The 21,723-nt window shown below is 41.7% G+C and overlaps 3 protein-coding genes, 1 long non-coding RNA gene and 1 other non-coding gene across 6 annotated transcripts; 3 read left to right on the top strand and 2 right to left on the bottom strand.

The window, feature by feature from the left end:
• Positions 1–971: 971 nt before the first annotated feature.
• On the bottom strand, positions 972–1,045 carry TRNAN-GUU. Its single transcript has one exon. It is a non-coding gene; the product is annotated as a tRNA-Asn (tRNA).
• A 6,567-nt stretch (positions 1,046–7,612) lies between these two features.
• Positions 7,613–8,008, bottom strand: LOC112881013 (30S ribosomal protein S18-like). The gene has a single exon (XM_025945726.1). It carries the CDS (start codon positions 8,006–8,008, stop codon positions 7,613–7,615), a length of 396 nt encoding a protein of 131 aa, XP_025801511.1.
• Positions 8,009–9,740: 1,732 nt separating this feature from the next.
• LOC112879734 lies at positions 9,741–14,308 on the top strand. Of its 2 annotated transcripts, none has more exons than XM_025944108.1 (5): positions 9,741–9,766; positions 10,056–12,577; positions 12,675–12,753; positions 12,837–13,713; positions 14,234–14,308. In XM_025944108.1, the coding sequence occupies exons 2-4, from the start codon at positions 10,056–10,058 to the stop codon at positions 13,620–13,622; spliced, it is 3,387 nt and encodes a 1,128-aa protein (XP_025799893.1). In that variant the 5' UTR covers positions 9,741–9,766; the 3' UTR covers positions 13,623–13,713; positions 14,234–14,308. The 2 variants fall into 2 exon arrangements, with proteins under 2 accessions (XP_025799893.1, XP_025799892.1); XM_025944107.1 differs by having other exon boundaries at positions 12,666–12,753.
• Positions 14,309–14,310: 2 nt separating this feature from the next.
• LOC112881012 lies at positions 14,311–16,910 on the top strand. The gene is made up of 9 exons (XM_025945725.1): positions 14,311–14,470; positions 14,681–14,883; positions 14,988–15,165; positions 15,301–15,560; positions 15,653–15,865; positions 15,963–16,055; positions 16,555–16,659; positions 16,759–16,836; positions 16,905–16,910. The coding sequence occupies exons 1-9, from the start codon at positions 14,347–14,349 to the stop codon at positions 16,908–16,910; spliced, it is 1,260 nt and encodes a 419-aa protein (XP_025801510.1). The 5' UTR covers positions 14,311–14,346.
• Positions 16,911–16,927: 17 nt separating this feature from the next.
• LOC112882440 lies at positions 16,928–18,103 on the top strand. Its single transcript, XR_003226667.1, has 2 exons — positions 16,928–17,098; positions 17,188–18,103. It is a non-coding gene; the product is annotated as an uncharacterized LOC112882440 (long non-coding RNA).
• The last annotated feature ends 3,620 nt before the right edge of the window (positions 18,104–21,723 follow it).

Here is a 21,723-nt window from a genome sequence, read left to right as displayed (position 1 = left end):
CGCGGGTGAGCCACTGAGACATACTTGACCTTAATGGCACTGCACTCGTAGTATTCCCAGAACTCATGCGAGTGAAAATTGGATCCCAGATCCGTGATGATAGTGTTGGGGAAGCCGAATCGGTGCAAGATGTCGCAAATGAAGCTGACCACTCGATCTGCGGAGAGCTTTGTAATTAGCTTGTACTCGATTCACTTCGCAAACTTGTCGACGGCCACCAACACATGAGTAAAATCTATTGGCGCAGTAGTCAAGATCCCTATCATGTCCACAATCTCTGGTTGAAATGGTAAACCACAGATGTAAATCTCTGCCTAACTCAAATAAAGTAGAAGGGGGAGCATTAGCCTAAGGTGGTCAACCATGTGATTCTAACCCTTCACTGTACACCAGGATATCGCAAAACAAACGGACGACGGAATCCTATAAACGAAATTCTTTTGAGCTGTATTATAAGAGAAAAAAATACATTTGGAAAAAAAAGAAATCAAAATATGATGGAACAAAAAGGGAATCTGAAATATGACGTAGAACATGTATTATAAGAGAAAAGTCCATTTGGAAAAAAAATCAAAATATGATGGAACAACAAGGGAATCTGAAATATGATGCAGAACATGTATTATAAGAGAAAATTACATTTGGGAGAAAAAAGAAATCAAAATGTGATGGAACAACAAGGGAATCTAAAATATGATGCAGAACATGTATTATCAGAGGAAATGACATTTGGAAAAAAAAACGAATCTGAAATATGATTTAGAATATGTATTATAGGAGAAAATTACATTTGGGAGAAAAAAGAAATCAAAATATGATGGAACAACAAGGGAATCTGAAATATGATGCAGAACATGTATTATCAGAGGAAATGACATTTGGAAAAAAAACGAATCTGAAATATGAATTAGAATATGTATTATAGGAGAAAATTACATTTGGAAAAATAAGAAATCAAAAAATAAATATTACGCTAGAAGGAGGGCTTGAACCTCCGACCTTGTGGTTAACAGCCACACGCTCTAACCAACTGAGCTATTCCAGCAGTTGTTGGTACTCCCACTTCGTGACCCAATAAAACCTCTGCAGCACCATGCAGTTGCTGCCCCTTCGTCTCCCTCCCTTTCTCCGCGGCGGCCTCACGGAGCCCTCCCCGCCCGAGCCCGTCCCTCCCGCCGGAACGAAGCTCGCTCCACTCACCTCCTCGACGGAATCTTCCTATTGTGGTTGTCGTCGTCGTCACCGTCCCCCTCACCGCTGCTGCGCGGGTCCGGAGTGAAGGGAGATCCACCCGGCCCGGACTCCACGGCGCTCCGCCGGCTCAAGGTGAGTTCTGTTCCGCGTGATGTCCCCAATTCCCCGCCGTGAACCCAATTTCCCGTCCTTCGCGGATCCCATGCTAGTTTTTGGGCCAGATTGGATGTACTGATAATTTTTGTAGCTTGTTGCTCATAGCGGCCCTGTACAATTTTGGCTCAAGGAGCAGCTTTGATTTTTCTTTTCCATCTTGAAATCACTGTAAGGAGTGCATTCCTCGTTATCCACAACGGCAGATGAGAAGGAGCAGAAGAGAAGGCGTTGAGCCATTTTTTTTTTCTTTCTTGAGTTTTGGTTTCTCGTGCATTACTAGGATCTGGTCAGTGTGCCTCTGGACTGTAGGTCCTACTCTTCCACATTCTTTGGGCTCGAAAAGGAAATTATTAGTTTATCGAGAGAAGAGACCTCGTACAAACTTAATTTGGAAGAACAAGGAAGTGATTGAGTGTGAACAATCAGGTTATGCAGATTTACTGCATTTCTCATTGGGCTAGGTGCACTGTTCATTCAGAGCATGTTTATTAGTCGTTCTTTAATTCCACTGGACGTTATTGCAAGACTCCTTTCATTATTTCACACCAATTTCACATATGGCACCATTCTTATGTTTCTAATGGATTATGATCTGCTTTGAGGATTTTTGTTTTGCATGTTGAAAGTTAGCTAATGAATCACATCATGTAGCTAGGATAGCTAAGCCTTATTGTTATTTCTTATGATTTGAACTGAACTAATTCAAGTGTTTGCAGAAAAACTGAACTAATTCAAGTTACTTACTTTGAGGCTGTCTGGAATGCAATGGAACTCTTTTGTCATCTTTAAGACTATTGGTCTGTGTCGTGTGTTCAATCAAGCCCAACTTGTTTAATATTTGCAATTATACCTTGTCAATTTACTTTAGCCAAATGATTTTAGCACTCATGCTAAGGCAGGTGTATTACATTCTCTTGGAGGTTCTTCTGGATGATGTTATCCTTCCTACTTTCTTTTCTTGCTCACCAGAAGGTTTCGATGAGTTCAACCGAAATATTTATTCAGTCCTTTGTGCACCTCTATAAATTATTCTTGATATTAATTCTGGTAGCATTGTTTAAATTAGGAAGACAATGTTGGTGTTTCTCCGCTTGTACATGCATCAATTGTAGTAGCCATTCTTCATCTGTTGACAAGTTACTTATCTTCCCAAGTTTCCAGTGGCATGAAGTTGTCCATATTCTCCTTGCACGTCCAAAGGTAACATATGTGTTTAGGTTCAATTGAAACTCTTTTCACCTATCCCTATCTAATGTTTTGTTGGTCAATCCAATCAGCAAACCGGCTGTATCAGAAATCCTTGCAGTTGAGACTAGTTCTGAACCTTGGAGTTATTCTGCCAAAATTGTATACATACATAGCATTCTTGGTTTCATATTAGCAATGCTGTTAAGACTTTGTTTGTTTGTCTGTGTTCCCCTCGCCAAGTCTGTTGTATCAGATTGTACCATGAGATAGTACAATGTTTTCCTTGGTAATCTTACTGCTGTATGTGATGCTAAAGTTTTGCTGGCTGATGCCCATTTTATGTTCTGCATGCTGTGATTCATATTTATGCTTGTGTTTATGTTTTCAGAAAGATTCTTTGCAAAGTAATAACGAGCACCTGTTTGTTTTTTTCATAACCTTTGTCTACTGATTCGGAATTCTGAACAACCATGCTGCTCAGCAATACATGTATCTACTTTAGTATCTACATTAGCGTTTACTCTTTCGTGGTCAGTTTGGTATCTTTATGGATGTGGCCTTTGGTAGTTTGCATGAAGATGTCAGGTTGTTGAGCATCCGACTATAAAGATGGGCTTCTGTTTCTTTCCTATTGGTCCTCTAGAGTGGCCTTGCTCACTTCGTCTGCTTACAGTGTGAACCATCATGCTGTTTCTTTTTAGAAAAACGTGTAACCTATATTTCAAGATGTCAGTTCTTTATGCTGTTGATGGAAGAAAAAAAGAATACTTTGTGGGATTTCCTTTTCTTCTGCATGATAACTAGCAAGAGATCAGTAGTTGCTGTACCATGCTGTTTCATAATAAAAACGGACATCTTGGACATGTTGTTTACATGCTATACCATATCACTGGTCTTTTCCATGCTTGGATGTTTCATGAAATTGGGTTAAGTGAATACTGTGTGAAACGTTTTTTATTTTTGGTGAAGCTACAATCATCATTTTTATCGAAGAAGTTTAGTAGCTAGGCCAACTCTTTAATTCGCTACTACATGCTGCTAAATATAATGCTCTTGGAAGCTGGCATCTTAAGGAATTTCTATCTCAGTACAGGAGCTCTCTAGAACTGGAGGCATACTGTCACAATCTCAGACTGTAATGAAATTAGTTGTTCTTGAATTTAAAGAAATGATCTTCTCATCCAGTTGATTCCATTTGTAGGATGAAAGAAAAGAACTTTCTATCATAAGTTGACAGCACATGATTTATCATAAATGAAATAGAGTAGGTCATATGTAATATTGAGTCACTAATTAAGCGGTCGATATAAACAATGTTGTCAATTTGCTGAAGACTGAATTTGGAAGGAAACAAAAACTCACTTCTGATTGCCATGATAACAGTTGCCCCTGTGTTCATCAGTGCATTGGGTCTAGTTTATGGCCTTTCTGGTGATTTGAACTTCATATCATCCCTTATGACTAAGGGGATGTTTGGATCCAAGTGCTAATGCCCTAAAGTGCTAAATTTAGCATACTCCATCCAAATGGGAGTGCTAATGGAATGAGCTAAATTTTATCTAAGATTTCAAAATTTTAGCAAAGGTATAAGTGCTAACGTGTGATAAAGTTTAGTACCCAACTTTGGCCGATCCAAACAGGCCCTGACACTTTCAGCAAGTATTTTTTTCCCTTGTATATCTCCTTTTTTCTTTAGCAACCGAATGAACTAATTTTAAGCCAAGATTAGGTTTTAATTCATATTCTTTTTGTCTGTTTTGCAGGTTCCCTTGTTGACCCAAATTCTAACAATTCCTCATGATGAGTTTATTTTGACTTGGTGCTCTGTCAAACGTCAATCTACCAGTGATTGAGGAAGATGCTGATCTAGACTATGGTCCATGTGGTGTACTCTCTCTATCTGAAAAACAAGTCATTCTATGATTTAAAATTATCTAAAAAGCAAGTTATTTTACGCTATTTACTGGGTGCATGTGCGTGCAATAATCAGTCAGCAAATATGGCTAATAAAAAGAGGCAAGCAAATTCATTTTACATCTATGTTAATCTGTCATAAACTTCCTAAAATAATTTATTTTTTGAGATGGAGGGAGTAGCTGAGATGGCACTTTTAGCTTCTGACAATACGTGAACTGAAGCTAAAGCAAGCAATCCATTCCCTTTTCGTCCCAGTCTCGCATAAAGGCTTTAATGGTCATGACAGGGGTGACATGTTCTGAATATGTTGGTAGCTTCCTTCAGATCTTAATAATTTTAGAGTAAATTTCTTGTATGCCATTCAAATTTACAGCCATACTTTATATACCACTGCAAATTTAGTGATTCCTTTACTACCATCGAATTTTATTTCTAATCCGCTGTATGCCACTCTGTTAAATTCACCCGTTAGTGCAGCTCAAAAAAAATTTCCACCGTTAGTATCTCCGTCCTCGTGCCCCAACGCCGTGACCGCTGCGGCGGCGGCGGACCAGCGACGATGCCGTCCAAGGCCGCGACGCCGGCATCCTGGCTTCAGGCGTTCCAGCTACATGCTCGTTGAACGAGGGACGCAAGAAGGGCGTGGTGGGCGCATGGCCGCCGCCGAACGTGCCTGCGTTGTGCCACAAAGAAGAGCTCGGTCAGATTCCAAGGAACGGATCCAAAACGGAATCTCCAATGCATGAAATCGAGCTCGTTGTCATCCAAATCAAACTCGTATGCTACTAATAGAAGCCACTGGACAACAGAAAATGATCCGACCTGGTGGTCGCTAGCCTTGTGCTTTTGACCGATGAGAAACTTTCAAGCTAGAGGGGAAGACGCGATTTGGAAGACTCGCAGGCCGACATGCTCCGAGGCAAGACTGGCAGCTCGCGGCCGTGGCGGCACGGTGGGCGAGGCCGGCGAGTGACGGAGGCCATGGATGCTGGCCTCCTGCCCAAGATCGCCAACTTCCCAGCCATGGAGGGCCACCGCTCTGCCGCGTCCATGAGCCGCGCGCCGTGCCACGGTACAGGGCCGGGGAGCGACGACGCGGGGCTGGGAGGCGGCGCTCCCTCTTGCTTTGCTTAGCACGAGCATGAGCACCACGGGCCAGCACCTTACCCAACCAGCCCGGCGTGCAAGCGCCCACGAGCGGTTGCAGCACCGGCGGTAACGCGGGCGCGCCTCCACCTCGAGGCTCCGCAGCGCCGCGCTCACGGGCTCTGCCACGGTGCCACCACGGGAGGGAGATGGAGAGCAACCAAAATCTTCTCAGGCTGCTCAGAAGAGAGCAGAGAGGAGGAATTTTCTTTACAGGACTATGGGACCCACGCACAATGCAGCTACCGAAGGTGGATTGAACGTATGTGTGTTGCTTCTTTGATGGACGGGACGCCGGAGCTGTCCTAGCTAACGGCGCAAGTCTCAGGCTCGGTATAAAATTAACGGTGATGGCATTTGAGGGATCAAAAATAGAAAACTGGTGGCAACGAAAGGATCGTATAATTTTTAATGGCATATATGGGATGAGTTAAAATTTCAATGGTATAGAAAGAATTCATAATTCTGTGAGTGACTCATAATTGAGCCTTCTCTACTGGTTGCTTCCAGTAAAAAATGGGGTTTTGTCCACTGAGGTATCGGAGAAAATTAAGATTTGGATACAACTATATATGCACAATTGGGAGAAGGTAGCTTATATCGTCGAAGTGACCTTTCACTGCAGAACAGTGAGCGTCTAAAAATATAAAAATAAAATAAAGTTTGTACACGAAGAGATGGTAATGTGATGGGCGTCAAGTTTGCCTCCTACGACTGAGCGACAGGCTTGTCATCTCAGTGAGTAGTGAATCGGCATGAATCATGATCATGTCAGCATTCAGCTTCACGTAATTGCTCGATCAAGACTGGTAGTGGTCAAATGCACAGAGCAGTCTGATAAAAACAGAGAGGAGTCAAAGGCAGTGCACGCAGGGCCATGTTTTTTTTAACTTGTTTATTTTATGAGCTCTTCGTCCATTAATGAAAACCATTTTATCAGAAGCATGTTGCAAAAGCAGGTTTAGTGAATCTGTTGATTCATTTCTGATATGGATTTGTTTCAAGAAGCTTCCACTCATCTCGGTAATTCGGGTTTATTTGATGCATATACAAGGATAAATTAAGGGGGTATTTGATACTCCGGACGAAACTTTAGTCCATATCACATCGGATGTTTGGACACTAATTAGAAGTATTAAATATAGGCTAATTACAAAACCAATTGCATAAATGGAGACTAATTCGTGAGACGAATCCATTGAGCCTAATTAGTCCATGATTTGATAATGTTGTGCTACAGTAAATATGTTCTAATGATATATTAATTAGGCTTAATAGATTAATCTCGTAAATTAGTCTTCATTTATAGAATTGTTTGGCCATCCACCCCTCTCCGCGGGCTACGGTTTTGGCAGAGGACCACGTTTAGCCCGATGAGGCAGCCCCCACCTCTTCTGTCGGTTCGCCCTAGCCCTTTCCACCTTCCATCGTCCGTCAACCGACCATAATGGGGCCATCCTGACACCCCTGAAACCTTCTTCTAAGTCCACCGGACTCCGGTGAACCTCCAATCCTGAAGCCTAGCTAACTCCCCAAACCCGAACCTTAACTAGTCGGAACTCTCAATGAAGCATTATTGGAGCTTTGTCAGAATTGCAGAAGCTAACTTAAGCGCAGCAGTTTAGGGCGCAAGAAAAATTGAATTCATCATTTGTTGGTGTCAATCAGTTCAACATATATACTTAACTGTAATCAGAGCATCTCCAGCAGATTTGGTAAAACTGGATACCTAAACTTGCTTGTAGGTATAGGAGAGATAAGATTTGCGTATGGCTTTTGTGCTCCTTCCTAGCAGATTTGGTAAATCTAGATACCTAAATTTATTTTGCCATGCCACAAGTGAACTGCAAATGAGTTCAATGATATTGTTCAACGAAATGATCATACATAAAACACAAGTCCACGACATTAAGAATTACATAATTCTAAAATTCAAATTCGGCACATAGTTAATCCAAATGATGCAAATAAATTGCAAAATGCAAGTTCAACCAACAGCACACATCATGCATCAATTGTGTTCTTCACTTTCATCACCACCAATATCATCAACAATGTCAGTAGAGGTCTCAATGCCACCATTGCCACCAATGACAGAAGAGGTCCCATTGCCACCATTGCCACCAAAACCACCATAACCACCATGGCCACCACTGACAGAAGAGGTCTCATTGCCACCAAATCCACCCATGAAGCCTCCCATGTTGAATCCTCCCATGGATCTTGCCGCCAAGATTTGATCACGCATAAGCTCAACATATGCTCTTCCTTTTGCATCGAGATGAGTTGTATCCATGAACATGATCTTTTGCTCTTGTTCTAGCCTCTTGGCCGCCTCCTCAGCAACCACCCTCCTCTCCTCAACTGCTGCCCTCCTCTCCTCCGCTGCCGCCCTCCTCTCCTCCATTTCTTTGATATCCAGCCACCTTGTAGTCTTAAATTATTTCCTCTCAGCAGCAATTTCCTTCCTAGTTGCCATCATGGTGTACAAAGACTCCTTGCATGTACTGTCACCTCCTTTCTTCAACTTCTCCTTCACTGCCTTTCTACCAGGTGGCCTCTTATTTGATGGTGCTGAACCTCTTGTTTGATGGTGCTGAACTAGGAGTGGGGCGTCTTCCATCAGAGTTCCCATCACCAGAGTCATCAAGGTCATTGCCCACATAGGCATCCTCGTTTGGAGAGCAAGAGTTGCTTTATTTCTTACTTTTGGTTGGCATGTCATTGTTTCTTGTCCTCCACTTCTCATGATGCTCAAGCAAGACCCAACAATGGTGCAAGGCAAAGGCCTTCCCTGGCTTTCCACCCTTCTTCTTAGGCTTGCCCTTGTACAATTTTTGAGCAATGTTTACCAGCAAGGCAAATCCATTAGAACAAATAAAGCAAGGCCCGAAAATGGTGCAAGGCAAATCCATGTGAACAAATCAATAGTCAGAAAAATCACCTTATCTTGAGCACTTGCACCACTTGGATTGAGACGATCAACTTGGTCCAATGATGATGCCCACTTGCTGCAAGAAGTTTGCATTGTTTGCCATCAATGAGTGAGAGAAACCTAAGACCGAAATACACCACTCTTGTTGTTGCGCTGAAAGTGATAATGTATGTGCTTCCAATATGTTGCTCCAGGTTGCTCATCCCCAGTGATAGGATCAAGAGCAATGGCCTCCCACGCCCTCACAAGTGTCTCATCCTCATCAATCGTGAAATTGACTCCCCTGGAACCTTTCTTTTTGGGCAATTCACCAAATTCATCCTCAGAGCCAAGTTCATCATCCATTGTATTTGCATCAACATCATCAAATGTTTCTTCATTTATTTCACACACTACAAGAAATGTGACTTTCTATGACATTTTTGCTAGTGACGATGTAAGATTTGTCACAAACTAACTCTGTTTATGACGAATCATTTTGGGTTGTGACGTAAAAAAGTATACGTCATTAACTATTTGATCAAAATGTCATAAACTAACTGATTTTAAAATTGTTACATTTTTTTATGACAATTACATGTATCGTCACATTTCTTGCTGAGTTGGACTTCATTAATGCCATGTGTACACAGTGGGTCCCATTATTGCTAGGTGATTGTTGCATTGAACCTGCGTGGGTAATATGCAAAAAAAAGTTGCGAGACGCCAGGGCCAGGAATCGAACCTGAGACCACATGTGTGGACAACACCCACTCTAACCAGTCAGCTGACTCTCTGCTTGGTTATCTTAAGAAGAATTAAGTTTATATATCAATTGCGAAAGCTAGATCAAAAGACACATCTGAAATCTGAATCGGAGCTCCGGGTGCCTGTCTTCCATACGAGCTCTGCACGCGACCTCCGCCGGCTGCGGCGCCCTCTCCCCTATCCTCCATGCTGCCGTCGTCCTCTCCACTGTCCTGCAGGCTGCTGGCACTCTCTCCCCTATCCTCCGGGCTGCCAACGTCCTCTCCCCTGTCCTCCAGGCTGCCTGCGCCATCTGTCGCCGCCTTCCCTGTCCTCCAGGCTGCCGGTGGCTTATCCTCGCCTCCTCTGTCCTCCACGCCCCCGGCGCCCTCTCCCCGCCTACCCTGTCCTCCAGGCCACCGGCTCCCTCTTCGCACCTCCGCAACGACGGACCGACCGACCACTGCTACTTCTTCACGCCTCTAGTGCTCCTACGGACTGCTAGTAAGTCATGCCTGCTATGTGTGTTTAAGTCATCACCATTAGTTCGATGTGGTGCCTTGCATTTTATCTGTTTATTTTACAATTGATTTGGTGCCTTGCAAGGAAGGGATGCATAGATGAATTATGCTACATCGATTAATCACATCCTTGTATTGTACAAAAAATTAGTTCCACAAAAGAAATAGTTTTTGAGGAAGCTGTTGCCTTTTATTTTGGAATATATTGCTGTCATGTTTATATTCTGTGCAGAAAATAGTTTGTAATCATTGTTTTATTTCAACTTGGGCAGATGGATAAATCTTGGATAAATAGTAGGCTGTTTAGCAAGGCCCATCTTGATGGGGTGAAGGATTTCATGAATTTTGTTTCGGAGAAATTTCATGAGAGTGAAGAGATATTGTGTCCTTGTCGGAGGTGTTTGAATCGGATTCCTGGACATAAAGGACTAGTGGAGGATCATCTATATCTTAATGGGATGGCTAGCACGTACACTCAGTGGATACATCATGGTGAATCTTTGTTAGATGCCAGAACAAATGAATTTTCAGTCCATGTAGATGATAATACCGGTTTAAATGAGGATGCTTGTATAGATGAGGTTGAAGAGTATGACCCTGATGATAGATTACCTGATATGGTACATGAGTTGTTCGCAGCAGAAGATGGGGGACAAAAATCTATGTTTAGGGTCATATTGGAAGAGATGAAGCAAGAACTTTACCCAGGTTCAAGTACCTCAAGATTCTCATTCGTGGTGAAATTACTTCATATCAAGTCATTTTATAAGATAAGCAATGCTGCATTCAATGGAATCTTAAAGTTGTTAGTATCAGCATTCCCAGAGTGCTCTCTTCCCGAATCATATGCTGCAGCAAAGAAACTCATCCGTGCATTGGGACTTGGATATGATTCAATCCATGTGTGCCCGAATAATTGTATTTTGTTTCGGAAGGACTATCATAATTTGGATGAATGCCCGGTGTGTGGTTCGTCACAATGGAAAGATGGAGAAGGCAAGAAACGAATACCTCAGAAAGTTTTACGTCACTTCCCATTGATTCCAAGGTTGCAAAGGATGTTTGCTTCTAAAAGTATAGCTGAGGATGCACAGTGGCACAAGTTGAAGCGAAAAGAAGTGGACAATGAGCTTAGCCATCCAGCTGATGGTGAGGCATGGAAGGACTTTGATAGAAAGTACAAGTGGTTCGCTAAAGATGCAAGGAATATTAGACTTGGCCTTGCTACAGATGGTTTCAATCCATTTGGGAAAATGAGCTCCTCATATAGCATGTGGCCGGTGTTTCTTATCCCTTACAATTTTCCTCCATGGCTATGCATTGAGCAATCCAACTTTATGATGTGTCTACTTATTCCTGGTCGAGAGTGCCCTGGAAAGGATTTTGACATATTTTTAGAACCACTCATCGAAGAGTTGCAAGAACTTTGGAAGGGTGTCCCTACCTTCGATGCGTTGAGTGGAAAAGGGTTTCACCTACATGCTGCTGTTATTTGGTGCATTCATGATTATCCGGCCTTGAGCACATTGTCGGGTAGAGTCACAAGAGGGTACTATGCTTGTGTGCGTTGTGACAAATATCCTTGCTCCAGAAGAATAAGGAATAAGATATGTTATATTGGACATCGTCGTTTCCTTGCAATGGACCATCCATGGAGGAAAAAGAAAGATTTTGATGGACAAATTGAAAAACTTGGTAGACCAGAAGAATTTAGTACAGATGAGTTGATGCAGCAATTGGAAAGCGTGAAAGATGTTAGGCCAGGAAAGCATCCTGAAAGCAAAAAAAGGAGGAGAGGTGATAATGATGATTGCCAATGTTGGAAGCGAAGGTCCTCCTTGTGGGACTTGCCATATTGGTCAAGTTTGAAGTTGCGGCATAATCTTGATGTAATGCATATTGAAAAAAATATATGTGAGGCAATCCTTGGTACATTGCTTGGGATTCCTGGAAAGTCAAAAGATACTGTTAATGCTAGACTTGATTTGGAAGACATGGGGATAAGAAAATCTTTACACTTGAAACGTAATGGAAATTCGTATACTATTCCGCCTGCCCCCTATACAATGGATAAAAAACAGAGGCTTGTTTTCTTTGATTTTGTGAGAAGTGTTAAGTTCCCTGATGGATATGCTTCTAACCTTGCAACTTGTATAACTGCTGATGGATGCAACCTGCAAGGACTGAAAACTCATGATTGCCATATCCTACTCCAAAGGATTCTACCTGTTGCCCTCCGAGGAATCATGCATAGGGACATCTATGAGGCAATTGCTGAACTAGGGAACTTATTTCAACAGTTATGTGCCAAGACTCTCAAGTTAGATGTTTTGCATAAAATTAAATCTGAGATTCCAATTGTTTTGTGCAAACTTGAGAAAATATTTCCTCCTTCATTCTTTGATGTGATGGTCCACTTAGTCGTTCATCTCCCTGATGAGGCAATCCTTAGAGGACCAGTACAGTATGGATGGATGTACCCAGTAGAAAGAAGGTTATATACTTTGAAACATTCTGTTAGGAACATGGCACGACCTGAGGGGTCCATTGCAGAAGCTTATGTTGCTAATGAGTGCTTGCTTGCTTGCTCAAGGTATTTTGATGACCTTGACACACATCACAATCGGGAGGGTCGGAACAAAGAACGTGTTGATTTTAGAATGGGTGATATATCTGTTTTCCAGCATGGAGTTAATTTCCTTGGAACCTCCAAGATTACATATCTAGAACATGATTATGAAAAAATGATGTGGTATGTGCTAAACAATTGTGAGGAGGTTGCACCATATATAGAGTACGTGATCCTTTATATATTCTCTCTTTGTTTTCTATATTACCTATTAATTTTGCCTGTTAATGTTGGATTTAACTATATCTGGCAGGATGTACAGGAAGGAGTTAGAGATCGAAGGAAATTCTAATGTTGAAGAAACTATTGAGAAGCAATTTGCTTCTTGGTTTCACAAGCATGTGAGTCACTATTACAGAATTTTCAATAAAGCAATGTATTTGATTGAAGTAGTTTTCACCATATTTCTCATTTCCTTGTACAGATTGCAAAACGGCAATTCATTGATGGAGAAGATGTGAATGCGGATCTATATGCTTTAGCGTGTAAACCAGATTTGCGAGTTAAAATATTTTTAGCATGTCTTGTCAATGGAGTTCGGTTCCACACTTTTGATCGTGAAAAAAATAGAAAAACACAAAATAGTGGAGTTATGGTTGAGGGCACACACAATGGAGAATGTATTGACTTTTATGGTTCCTTGGAAGATATAATTGAGTTGAGGTATAACTCAAATTCAAGGGGTGATCGGTCAGTAGTTCTATTTCGATGTCATTGGTTTGATACTGATAGCAAGAAGGGTAGAATGAAAGATGACGGTTTTTTTAAAAGCATACACCAAGGAAGTTGTTGGTACAAGGATGATTCTTTTATTTTAGCCACACAGGCAACAAAGGTATTTTACTTGGCAGATACTAGGCATAGTGGAAACTGGAGAGTTGTACAAAAATTCACACATAGGCACATATGGAATGTGGCTGAAAATTCAAGTGATGAGATGCCTAGTGTTGGAGGACTGTCATACCAAGATGAAGAATGTGTAGGTTTTCATATTCAACCTAATGAAGGAAATTTGGACAATGCACCGTTGAGTGAAGAAAATTGTGTACATGTTGATGCAAGTGTGGTTGATGAGCTTCGTCGCCAAAGAGATGATATGCAAGAAAATAATTCAGGTTTAGAAGAAGATGAAACTCAACTGCAGTACATTAGTGATGATGAACATCGAACAGTTCTTGACTATGAAGATGAAGATAGCGATGCCGAGTAGTAATGCTAGTTTGAAACGTTGAAATTCTGGAATATCTGCATGCTGCCATAAGATTTCTCCTAGAATGGTATCTTTGTTGCTGTCAGCCAAGGTATGCTCTGAATTGCCATCAGGTTTGCTTGTAGTTTCAGAATCTAGAAGCAGGGTTGTATGAACTACTGTACTAGCATGGTAGGTTTGCTTGTAGTTTCTGAATCTAGAAGCAGGGTTGTATCAATTTTTAGGTGCTGGTAGGTTTGCTTGATAGGTGCGGATATAAGAGAGCATGTGCAGGCTTTGCTTAGTTTTGGTTCTACAGTGCTGGTTCATTCTGTCCTTCTTACTTTTATGAGATTCTGTTTCATGCCTGTTAATCTTACCCCGGTCGTAAACAATGTGGTCCCTGAATCTGTGAGAATACTGGATTATTGGGTCCAGTGTTGAGAATTAAATTGTCACTGTAATCTGTGAGGCACAGTTTCATATTACTTGGAATTGCCAATTTTCTTTAGCAAAACTAGTAGCACTACAAGAAATGTGACTTTCTATGACATTTTTGCTAGTCACTGTAATCTGTGTGGCATAGTGCTCTGCTCCTTGAAGTAATGACGAGCCTTGTTTTTTGTATGCAGAGAAGTGGAGGACTTCGCGAGGAGGTTGAATTCAATTTGGCCTGAAAGAATGCATCTGGGACAGGACTGTATAGGAGGCACCAGGGCGGAGGGATGATGCCAATCGTGGTGAGATGCCAGACAACCCGCCCCCCACCACCAACTCCAATCCCGCGCACTCAACCCTAACCCTTGGCGAGATGGTGACCAAGAATCCACCAGGGAGGACAATAGCTGCACGTCCAAGGCAGCCTGCAGGTGATTTCTCTAGCATCTCCCCTCCATCGACCTTTTGCTTCCTGTCGGGTCTATTAGGGAGGGTTCTCGTGTGCTCGCGTGGGTGCTGGCTGGTCAGATTGTGTACTTTCATTACCTCTTCGAGGGTTGGTCGAGCAGATTGTTGTGATGGGGTCCTGTCTTTTATGGTTGTTGATAAATAGTAGTATTACATTTTTGTTTCTAGTAAAGGCTTTTCTGAATATGAGAAGGAAAGAGCTCAACATATTATGAGGAACAACCAAATATTTCAAAGACTTGGGATCGGTCAATTGGCATCACTACTTAAGAATGTAAGTGCAAATGTGGAGGATGATGGTCCTCAAAAATCAGGATCCGAGTACAGTCCACATGACAATGAGGGGCTTGAGGATGATGATGAAGTGATCAGCAAGGTATAGTTTGTCTTCTGTACACTACAATGTTTCTGTAATGGATATCATCTCGTATTGATTTCCATTTATAATTTTACTGATTATATATTCCTCTAATCTACCAGAGTGTCAAAGTATCTTCTCAAGGAACACGAGGATCAAAAAGGGTGAGACCACCTAGGTTGCAATTGGAGCGTAGAGTCACTAGACAGAATTCTGCTGCCACCATAAGCTTAACCGCCTCAACAGAAGAAGCATTAGCAACTGTACAAACTGAGAATTTGAACCCTACTGCTGATGAAGGCAAGTGATAATATAGACATGTTTTATGTAACTTTGATACCTATAAACTTTATATCTTATTAGTAAGTACTAAGTTATCATGCAAGGATAGATTATAGCATTTTTATTTGACACTTGCTTTTGTAATCTTGCTAGATGAATTGGTTGAAGTTACAGAGCAAGTACGAAGAGGAAGAAGTATGGGGAAAGATTTAGATAGGATAACCAGAGGGTTAGGAAGCAAAATATGTATCCATGTTTCTGAAGGGAAGAGAAGGCCGGCGGTACCACTCCAAGCGGCAAAGCTTGCGTCAGAGGCTGGAATTGTACTTAGACAACATGTACCAATCTTTCCTCATTGGAAGCATTACAAGAAGAATGATCTTGAAATGGATAATTATATTGGCAAAGTTGCTGTAAGTCACTTAAAGAATTGAATTGCACAATAAGTATCATTTTCTCCTTAGTATTCTTAGTCACTAATGTATTTTCTGTATTTGTTTGTTAGGGACAATTTAACATGGACACTGACAACAAGGCAGTGAAAGATGCATGTATTGACTTGTTAAAGGGTGGACAACGTCAAAGGAGGTATAACTTAAAATTGAAGTACTTCAATGGGTTATCACAAGATCAGGTGCCGAGAACATCACCAGTGGCTTGCATGAGTGATGCACAATGGCTTGAATTGGTGGCCATGTGGTCAAAGGAAGAACACAAGGTATTGCTATGAAAAATCATGATTTAATTTCTGTTTTGTATAGGATAAGTGTGCATTTGTCTACTAACATAACCTAACACAATTCTACTAAGTATAGGAGAAGTGTGCAAAAAACAAAATTAATCGTGAGTGCGTCCAATATCAGCAGCGCACAGGTTCACGGTGCTACGAGGCACAAGCTTATGTTGCGGTAAGAAACTTGTTAATGCATGACCTGTTAGAAGTAATCCTTGTGTGACTTTGTTGCGTCTTGACATTGGAGGTTGGCATCAGTAATTTAGTATGTTTTATATTTCTCTAAATAGTAAGTAGTAGAGGTCAAAGGTAGTAGATAGCAGTAGCCAGCTGCAGTAGTAGTCAATTTTGTTTCTGCTAGCAGCAGCTCTGTGTAGCTGGTTATTACTTCTAAAACTTGTGCGTGTGTATGTGCTCATACCTGAAAAATATGTTATGTGTGTAGCTGGTTATTACTTCTAACTATTGTGCATGTGTATGTGCTGAAACCTGAACATTATGTGATCCAAAGTGGGCAAAGTGATCTGCCCAGAATTATTGTGCGTGTGTATGTGATGTATGAGATTTGGAGAGTTAGGGAGAATATAGTATTGTTGATAGGGGCCTACATAACCTGTATTAGGACTTAATTTGATTTAAGCTTATATATTCAAATGGATTCCTCACTATTTCAGAAACAAGAAAGATTTAAAGATTCAACGCCCACTGCAATTGACCTCTTTAAGGAAATGCATTGCAGCAGGAAAAGAGATTTCAGTGAGCAAGTAAAGCAAGCTATTGTAAGTTCTGAATCTTGTGATTTTTGTAGGCTGTTTACTTCTATGTGCTTGAGATAATTGCTAGGTGCTATAACTGATTTCCTATTTATTTATTACAAGGTTGATATGGAATCAATTATTGATGAATCTATAGAAAATGAAGAGCAGCAGAAGACTTGTATTGAAGCTGTCTCTAAAGTTCTATCCAAGAATAGCACCTTTCTTGAAAATTTGGGTCTTAAGAAAGTATCTCGGAAAAAATCCAGAATTGATGTTTCTTCTCACGTTGAACGTCTTCAGTCTGAACTAGATGCTAAGACACAAGAATCAGCAGGACTCCGTCAAGTAGTTGACGCTTTGACATCAAAAACAGATGAACAGTCGCAAGAAATTGACGACTTGAAGAAGTCATCAGCTGAGACAAATGCTTTGCTTCGTCAACTAATTTCCTTTAGTGCTGGTATATTCATATTCTTTGCTCTTTCTTATAGCTAGATGGTTTCAAGTGTGCGCTCATTTCATCACGTGTTCCATTCCTTGATTGTACAGGTGGGTTCAATGGAACAAACTAAAGCTATGATGCATAGAGCAAAGGCAAATTGGTATGTAAGATTTGTTACCTCCTTACAATTGTGTATGACTCTTAGCTGTTTATGAAGTGGTTGAGAATGATGATTTCCTTAGACGTTGTCTTATAATTTTCTTTGTGTTGAATTTGATCGGTTTGTTACATGCTGTTTGTGTGAGTTTGGGAAGGGGGTACAACTCTACATACATGCATGATGAGTGTGATCTGTTGGTTATGCACTTAATGATTTGTGGGGAAATGAATGGCGTCACTTGTCAATTCCTGGCCACTTATAGCTGGCATTTCATTACCTCCTTTTCTCTGTCCAGCTCTATAAGGTTCAGCTTAAACTTGTCGATTTTGTGTGTCCAGCTCTATAATGCAATGCTGAACTATTCGTTGATATTATCGTGATGATACCTGTGGCACTATTAAGGACAGCCGCAATATATAGTACTATCTTGATTGATAATGCATGCCGAGTGTAGAAATAAGCTGCAGTTTTATACAATGAGTATGGACCTGAGTGGAACATTTTTCTCCTATAGCTTCGGACTGATATATACAATTCACTTGATACTTATTTTATTCTGATTAATACATGTGTTTTCAGGTTGCATAGAAGCAATCATTTTGCAGCACCATGGGGCTTCTTTTGGACACGATTCAAGTAGTTTGCGTGGCAACATGAAGTCGTCGTTGTGACATGGAATTGAGTCAGTTTTTGAGATATATTTGGCTGTTGGCAATGAATTTGTAATCCTTAAGTCAACTTTTGAATGAATACTTGTAATGCTTAGCTGTTGAGCACCATGGATGTTTATTGCTGTAAAAGTTTGAATTGCATAATATTTGAACCAGTTTGCTAATGTATTACAATGGATTGATTATTACAAATTGGTCTCATTTGTGATGGTATGATGATTGTGTTTTCTTTCAATACGTTGAATTAAATTAGCTTATTAATGGGCTATATTAAAGTAGATCTTGACTCAACTTATAGTGGGCCTTTAATGGGCTGAAATATAAAAATATGTGTACTAACTAATCCATATATACAAAGCCCACTAGTAATTATGACGATTAAATTTGTCACAATTTTGTTGCCACATCAGCTGCCACATAAGCTGCCACCTCAACTGTGACATGTTATGCGCCATATGGCAACACCATATTCATTTAATTATGACATTCTGATTACATATTATGACGTTTTAAATCGTCACAAATGTTATGACGTATTACGGATCGTCACTAAAGTTTATGACGTTTCTTTACGAAAACATCACTGAAAGTGCTTAGTGACGCACCTTCTGTGACATATTATTTTTCGTCACCGTAGCGTCATAGAAGCTAACTTGTGACATAAAAATGACTTTCTGTGACATATATATAGCGTCATACAATGTCACATTTCTTGTAGTGACATATGTTGAGAAAAGACTCATCATCCATATTGGAAGCACAAAATATTGCAAAATTTCAGAACCATTCCCCCATTCATTTAGCATCAAGTTCATTTGCATCTTTTCAGTACGAATGGCAAAAGGGGGTGAACTTTTACCTTTGGGGAATTTCACCAAGCACCTCCTGTGCAAATGGAGAAGGGGAAATCTGAGATTGGGAGGCGTCAGCTTCAGAGGAGTACATTGGAGGCACCGGCGGAGCTTCAAGCGGAGTCGGTTCCGCAGCGGCCCTCCTCTCCTTGCGTGCAGCTGAGGCCTTGCAAGGGTTGCGGGGCGGCCTCTTCCTTCCCTACTTGACCCCGGCCCCTTCCTCACTGCTAGCCGCTGGCACGCCGGAGCCACCCGCGGGCGCGCCAGACACGGAGGCGGCGCCAGCCCCAGGTGCCGCTGGACCTTAGGATTGGGGACGCCCGGAGCTCACCCGGAGCGAGGGAAAGGTGGCGGAGGGGCCGCGGGAAGGGCCCCATCCCCTTCCATGGAGGTCGCGCCCGCCAGAGATGGGGAGGGCGGGGGTGGCGGCGTGGGAGCGGAAGGGGCGATGCGGCTGTGAAACGAGTCGGGCGGGACGGTTGGCATCTCCCGCGCGTGAAAAGGAGTTCTAGGCTTTTGCTTTGGTATATTTGGGTCAAGGAGAGAGAAATTTAGATAATTTGCTAAAAAATTTAGGGATAGCAATCCATATAGCAAATCTGCTGGAGCTGTTTTTTTGATGGATTTTAGGTATCCTGGCAGTTTTTAGAGATAGGTATCCATTATACCAAATCTGATGGAAATGCTCTCAGAGGAAATGCATCCAGCATATGAGCTTGCAGCTCGGTGGTTGAGCTCGAGAGCTGGAGCCACCCGGCCGAGGCTCGAACCTAGGTCCTGCACGCCTTCAAGCAAAGGCTGGAACGTTGGTCCTTTCTTAAAAAAAGGGTGCATCCAAAATATTGAAATTATGAATATCCGTGCTAATACTAAGTAAATGTAATTTCCTATCATACTTTCCACCCTATTGCACATCAGCTTAACAAGGTGTCTGGTGTCTCGAGTTTAAATTTTGGCTGATGCAATAAAACGTCATATTATCTTATATTCTTAATGTGAAGATTCAACGTTCTTCCAATTGCTGCACCTTTTTTCCATGCATCAGATTACATAATTTCCTTTATTCTCGATCTCCATTTGCGGCAGAGAAAATAAACCAAGTAGCGTAATCCAACTTACCTTCATCAACATCACTTTTATTACCGAACGTTGATTTATGCAATTATACTTCACAAGTAGAAGCTTATTGGCGGTACATGTCGATCAGAGGAAGTTGCCACCACGTGCAGTGCTGCTCACACATCGGCAATGGATCTATTCGTAGTGTTTGTTTACTGGCAAGATCTACCCAGACCTGTAAGGTTAATTTGGTAAAAGAATAAAAAAGAAAGGCAATCTGTAGCGTATCTACCAAAACCGGTAAGATCTAGTCATTCCTGATGGTAAATGTTGGGGCTGGTAAGAATATCTATAATTTGCAATTGTAAATTGACAGCCTCACTTTGGCTGTCGTGTATATATCTTTCAGATTTTTAATTGTCCATACTCCATAGCACAAGCAGCATGATCTGTATTACAGCATTGATTAGTGATTAATTCTTCTTTCAAGAAGGTAGTTCAAAAGTCACAACGTAGTGAATGCACACAATAGTCATGATCTGTCCTCAATGCCAGGTTGATCATGGCAGCAGGATGATTCGGCTATTTTGGGGGTGAAGCAGCTGACACATGATCACTGTAACCGTGCATGTGTTTTTTCCCCTACACTATCGGCTCGTTTGGTTGGAGGTAATTGGTGCAAGGGAATAAAAATTCAGAGATATGAGAGTGAAGTTCTCTTATTTGTTTCGTGGGGGGAGGGGTTCACTGGGATGGAGAAAAGGAATTTAGAGACTCAATTCCGTCCGGTCTCTTTCCATGGGGAGGGATGGAAATTGGAAAAGAACTCTGCTTTAAAATGAAAATAAATAATCTTAACCGTTCATCATGACTTATGATATGATTTTCCACATTAAAATCCACATACAAAAAGTCCCTTCTTTAATTCCCTCCACGAATCAAATAAGACATTGGGACTAAAAAATAAACTCCCAAGTAAATTCCCTCCATCAACTCCCACCGCTAATTCTCATGTTTCTTCCTATTCAGTTGCCAAATGCATCCTATAGGCTTGTGTTGGGTACCCTGCTGGCAGTTTAAATTGGGATAAAAGATATCTTTGGATGGAAATAAATGCTGTGACGCACTTTGAGATATTAGAGCAACAAACCAAAACAGAGGACATTCTAGTATTATACCTACTTTGTGAACAGGTCCATTGGGTTATGAGAGTGACTTTTCTGCGCACATGATCGTATACCCACTCAAACGCTTGGCCATCCGATGGGATACTGACGCTGGAGATTCATCTGGAGAGACTAACGGGCGCCCGCGTGTTTGCTAGCGCTTGACAAGTATCCAGCGGTCCACGTCATTTTTCTTTCCAGCCCGAACCCGTGACTCTTTATGTCTATCCACCTCTCGCTCTTTGCTCTTGTCCTATCGTCCCTAATTCCTAGTGAGAGGCGCATGGAGGAGTGGTTCCTGCAAATGGAGTAGGGTAGGCTCAAGCTTCTGGATGCTTCTCGACCTCGCAGCGACGGCCGCCGTAGCAACGGTCACAGCCTCGTCTCCACCACGATGCTGGGCACCAGCAGCAACAACATGAAGAACGGCGGCAGCATGGCACCACGCGCGCCATCGAGCGCTGACACCTTGGCCAAGAACATGCGTGGCTTTTTTTCGTGATTTCCTTTTTCTTTTCCTTGATCAGAATGTTGTTTTATACAATTTCTGGTTGCACATGAGCGTGGCTTCATACGCATCGTGGCTAAAAGTAATGCTGGGTTTAGTCCACAAACATCGATTCCTTTTGGTTTGATTGTTTCTTATCAAACCCCGGGCTCCAAATTCTCGGTCAAAATCTAGACCTCGATGTTCAAATCCCAAATTATGTTTGTTGTCAGATTAGTTTCTGCTGGT

The sequence above is a fragment of the Panicum hallii genome, chromosome 2 (genome assembly GCF_002211085.1).
Source record: "Panicum hallii strain FIL2 chromosome 2, PHallii_v3.1, whole genome shotgun sequence".
NCBI lineage: Eukaryota > Viridiplantae > Streptophyta > Magnoliopsida > Poales > Poaceae > Panicum > Panicum hallii.
Note: the sequence above shows the minus strand (reverse complement) of the source record. Positions and strands in the feature narration are given on the sequence as shown.

Coding starts and splice junctions, on each gene's coding strand:
- LOC112881013 (XM_025945726.1), bottom strand. CDS start 8,008: ATGGAGGAGAGGAGGGCGGCAGCGGAGGAGAGGAGGGCAGCAGTTGAG.
- LOC112879734 (XM_025944107.1), top strand. CDS start 10,056: ATGGATAAATCTTGGATAAATAGTAGGCTGTTTAGCAAGGCCCATCTT. Junction 12,578..12,665: donor GAGGTTGCACCATATATAGA/GTACGTGATCCT, acceptor TATATCTGGCAG/GATGTACAGGAAGGAGTTAG. Junction 12,754..12,836: donor CTTCTTGGTTTCACAAGCAT/GTGAGTCACTAT, acceptor TTCCTTGTACAG/ATTGCAAAACGGCAATTCAT.
- LOC112881012 (XM_025945725.1), top strand. CDS start 14,347: ATGCCAGACAACCCGCCCCCCACCACCAACTCCAATCCCGCGCACTCA. Junction 14,884..14,987: donor ATGATGAAGTGATCAGCAAG/GTATAGTTTGTC, acceptor CTAATCTACCAG/AGTGTCAAAGTATCTTCTCA. Junction 16,660..16,758: donor AGCAAGTAAAGCAAGCTATT/GTAAGTTCTGAA, acceptor ATTTATTACAAG/GTTGATATGGAATCAATTAT.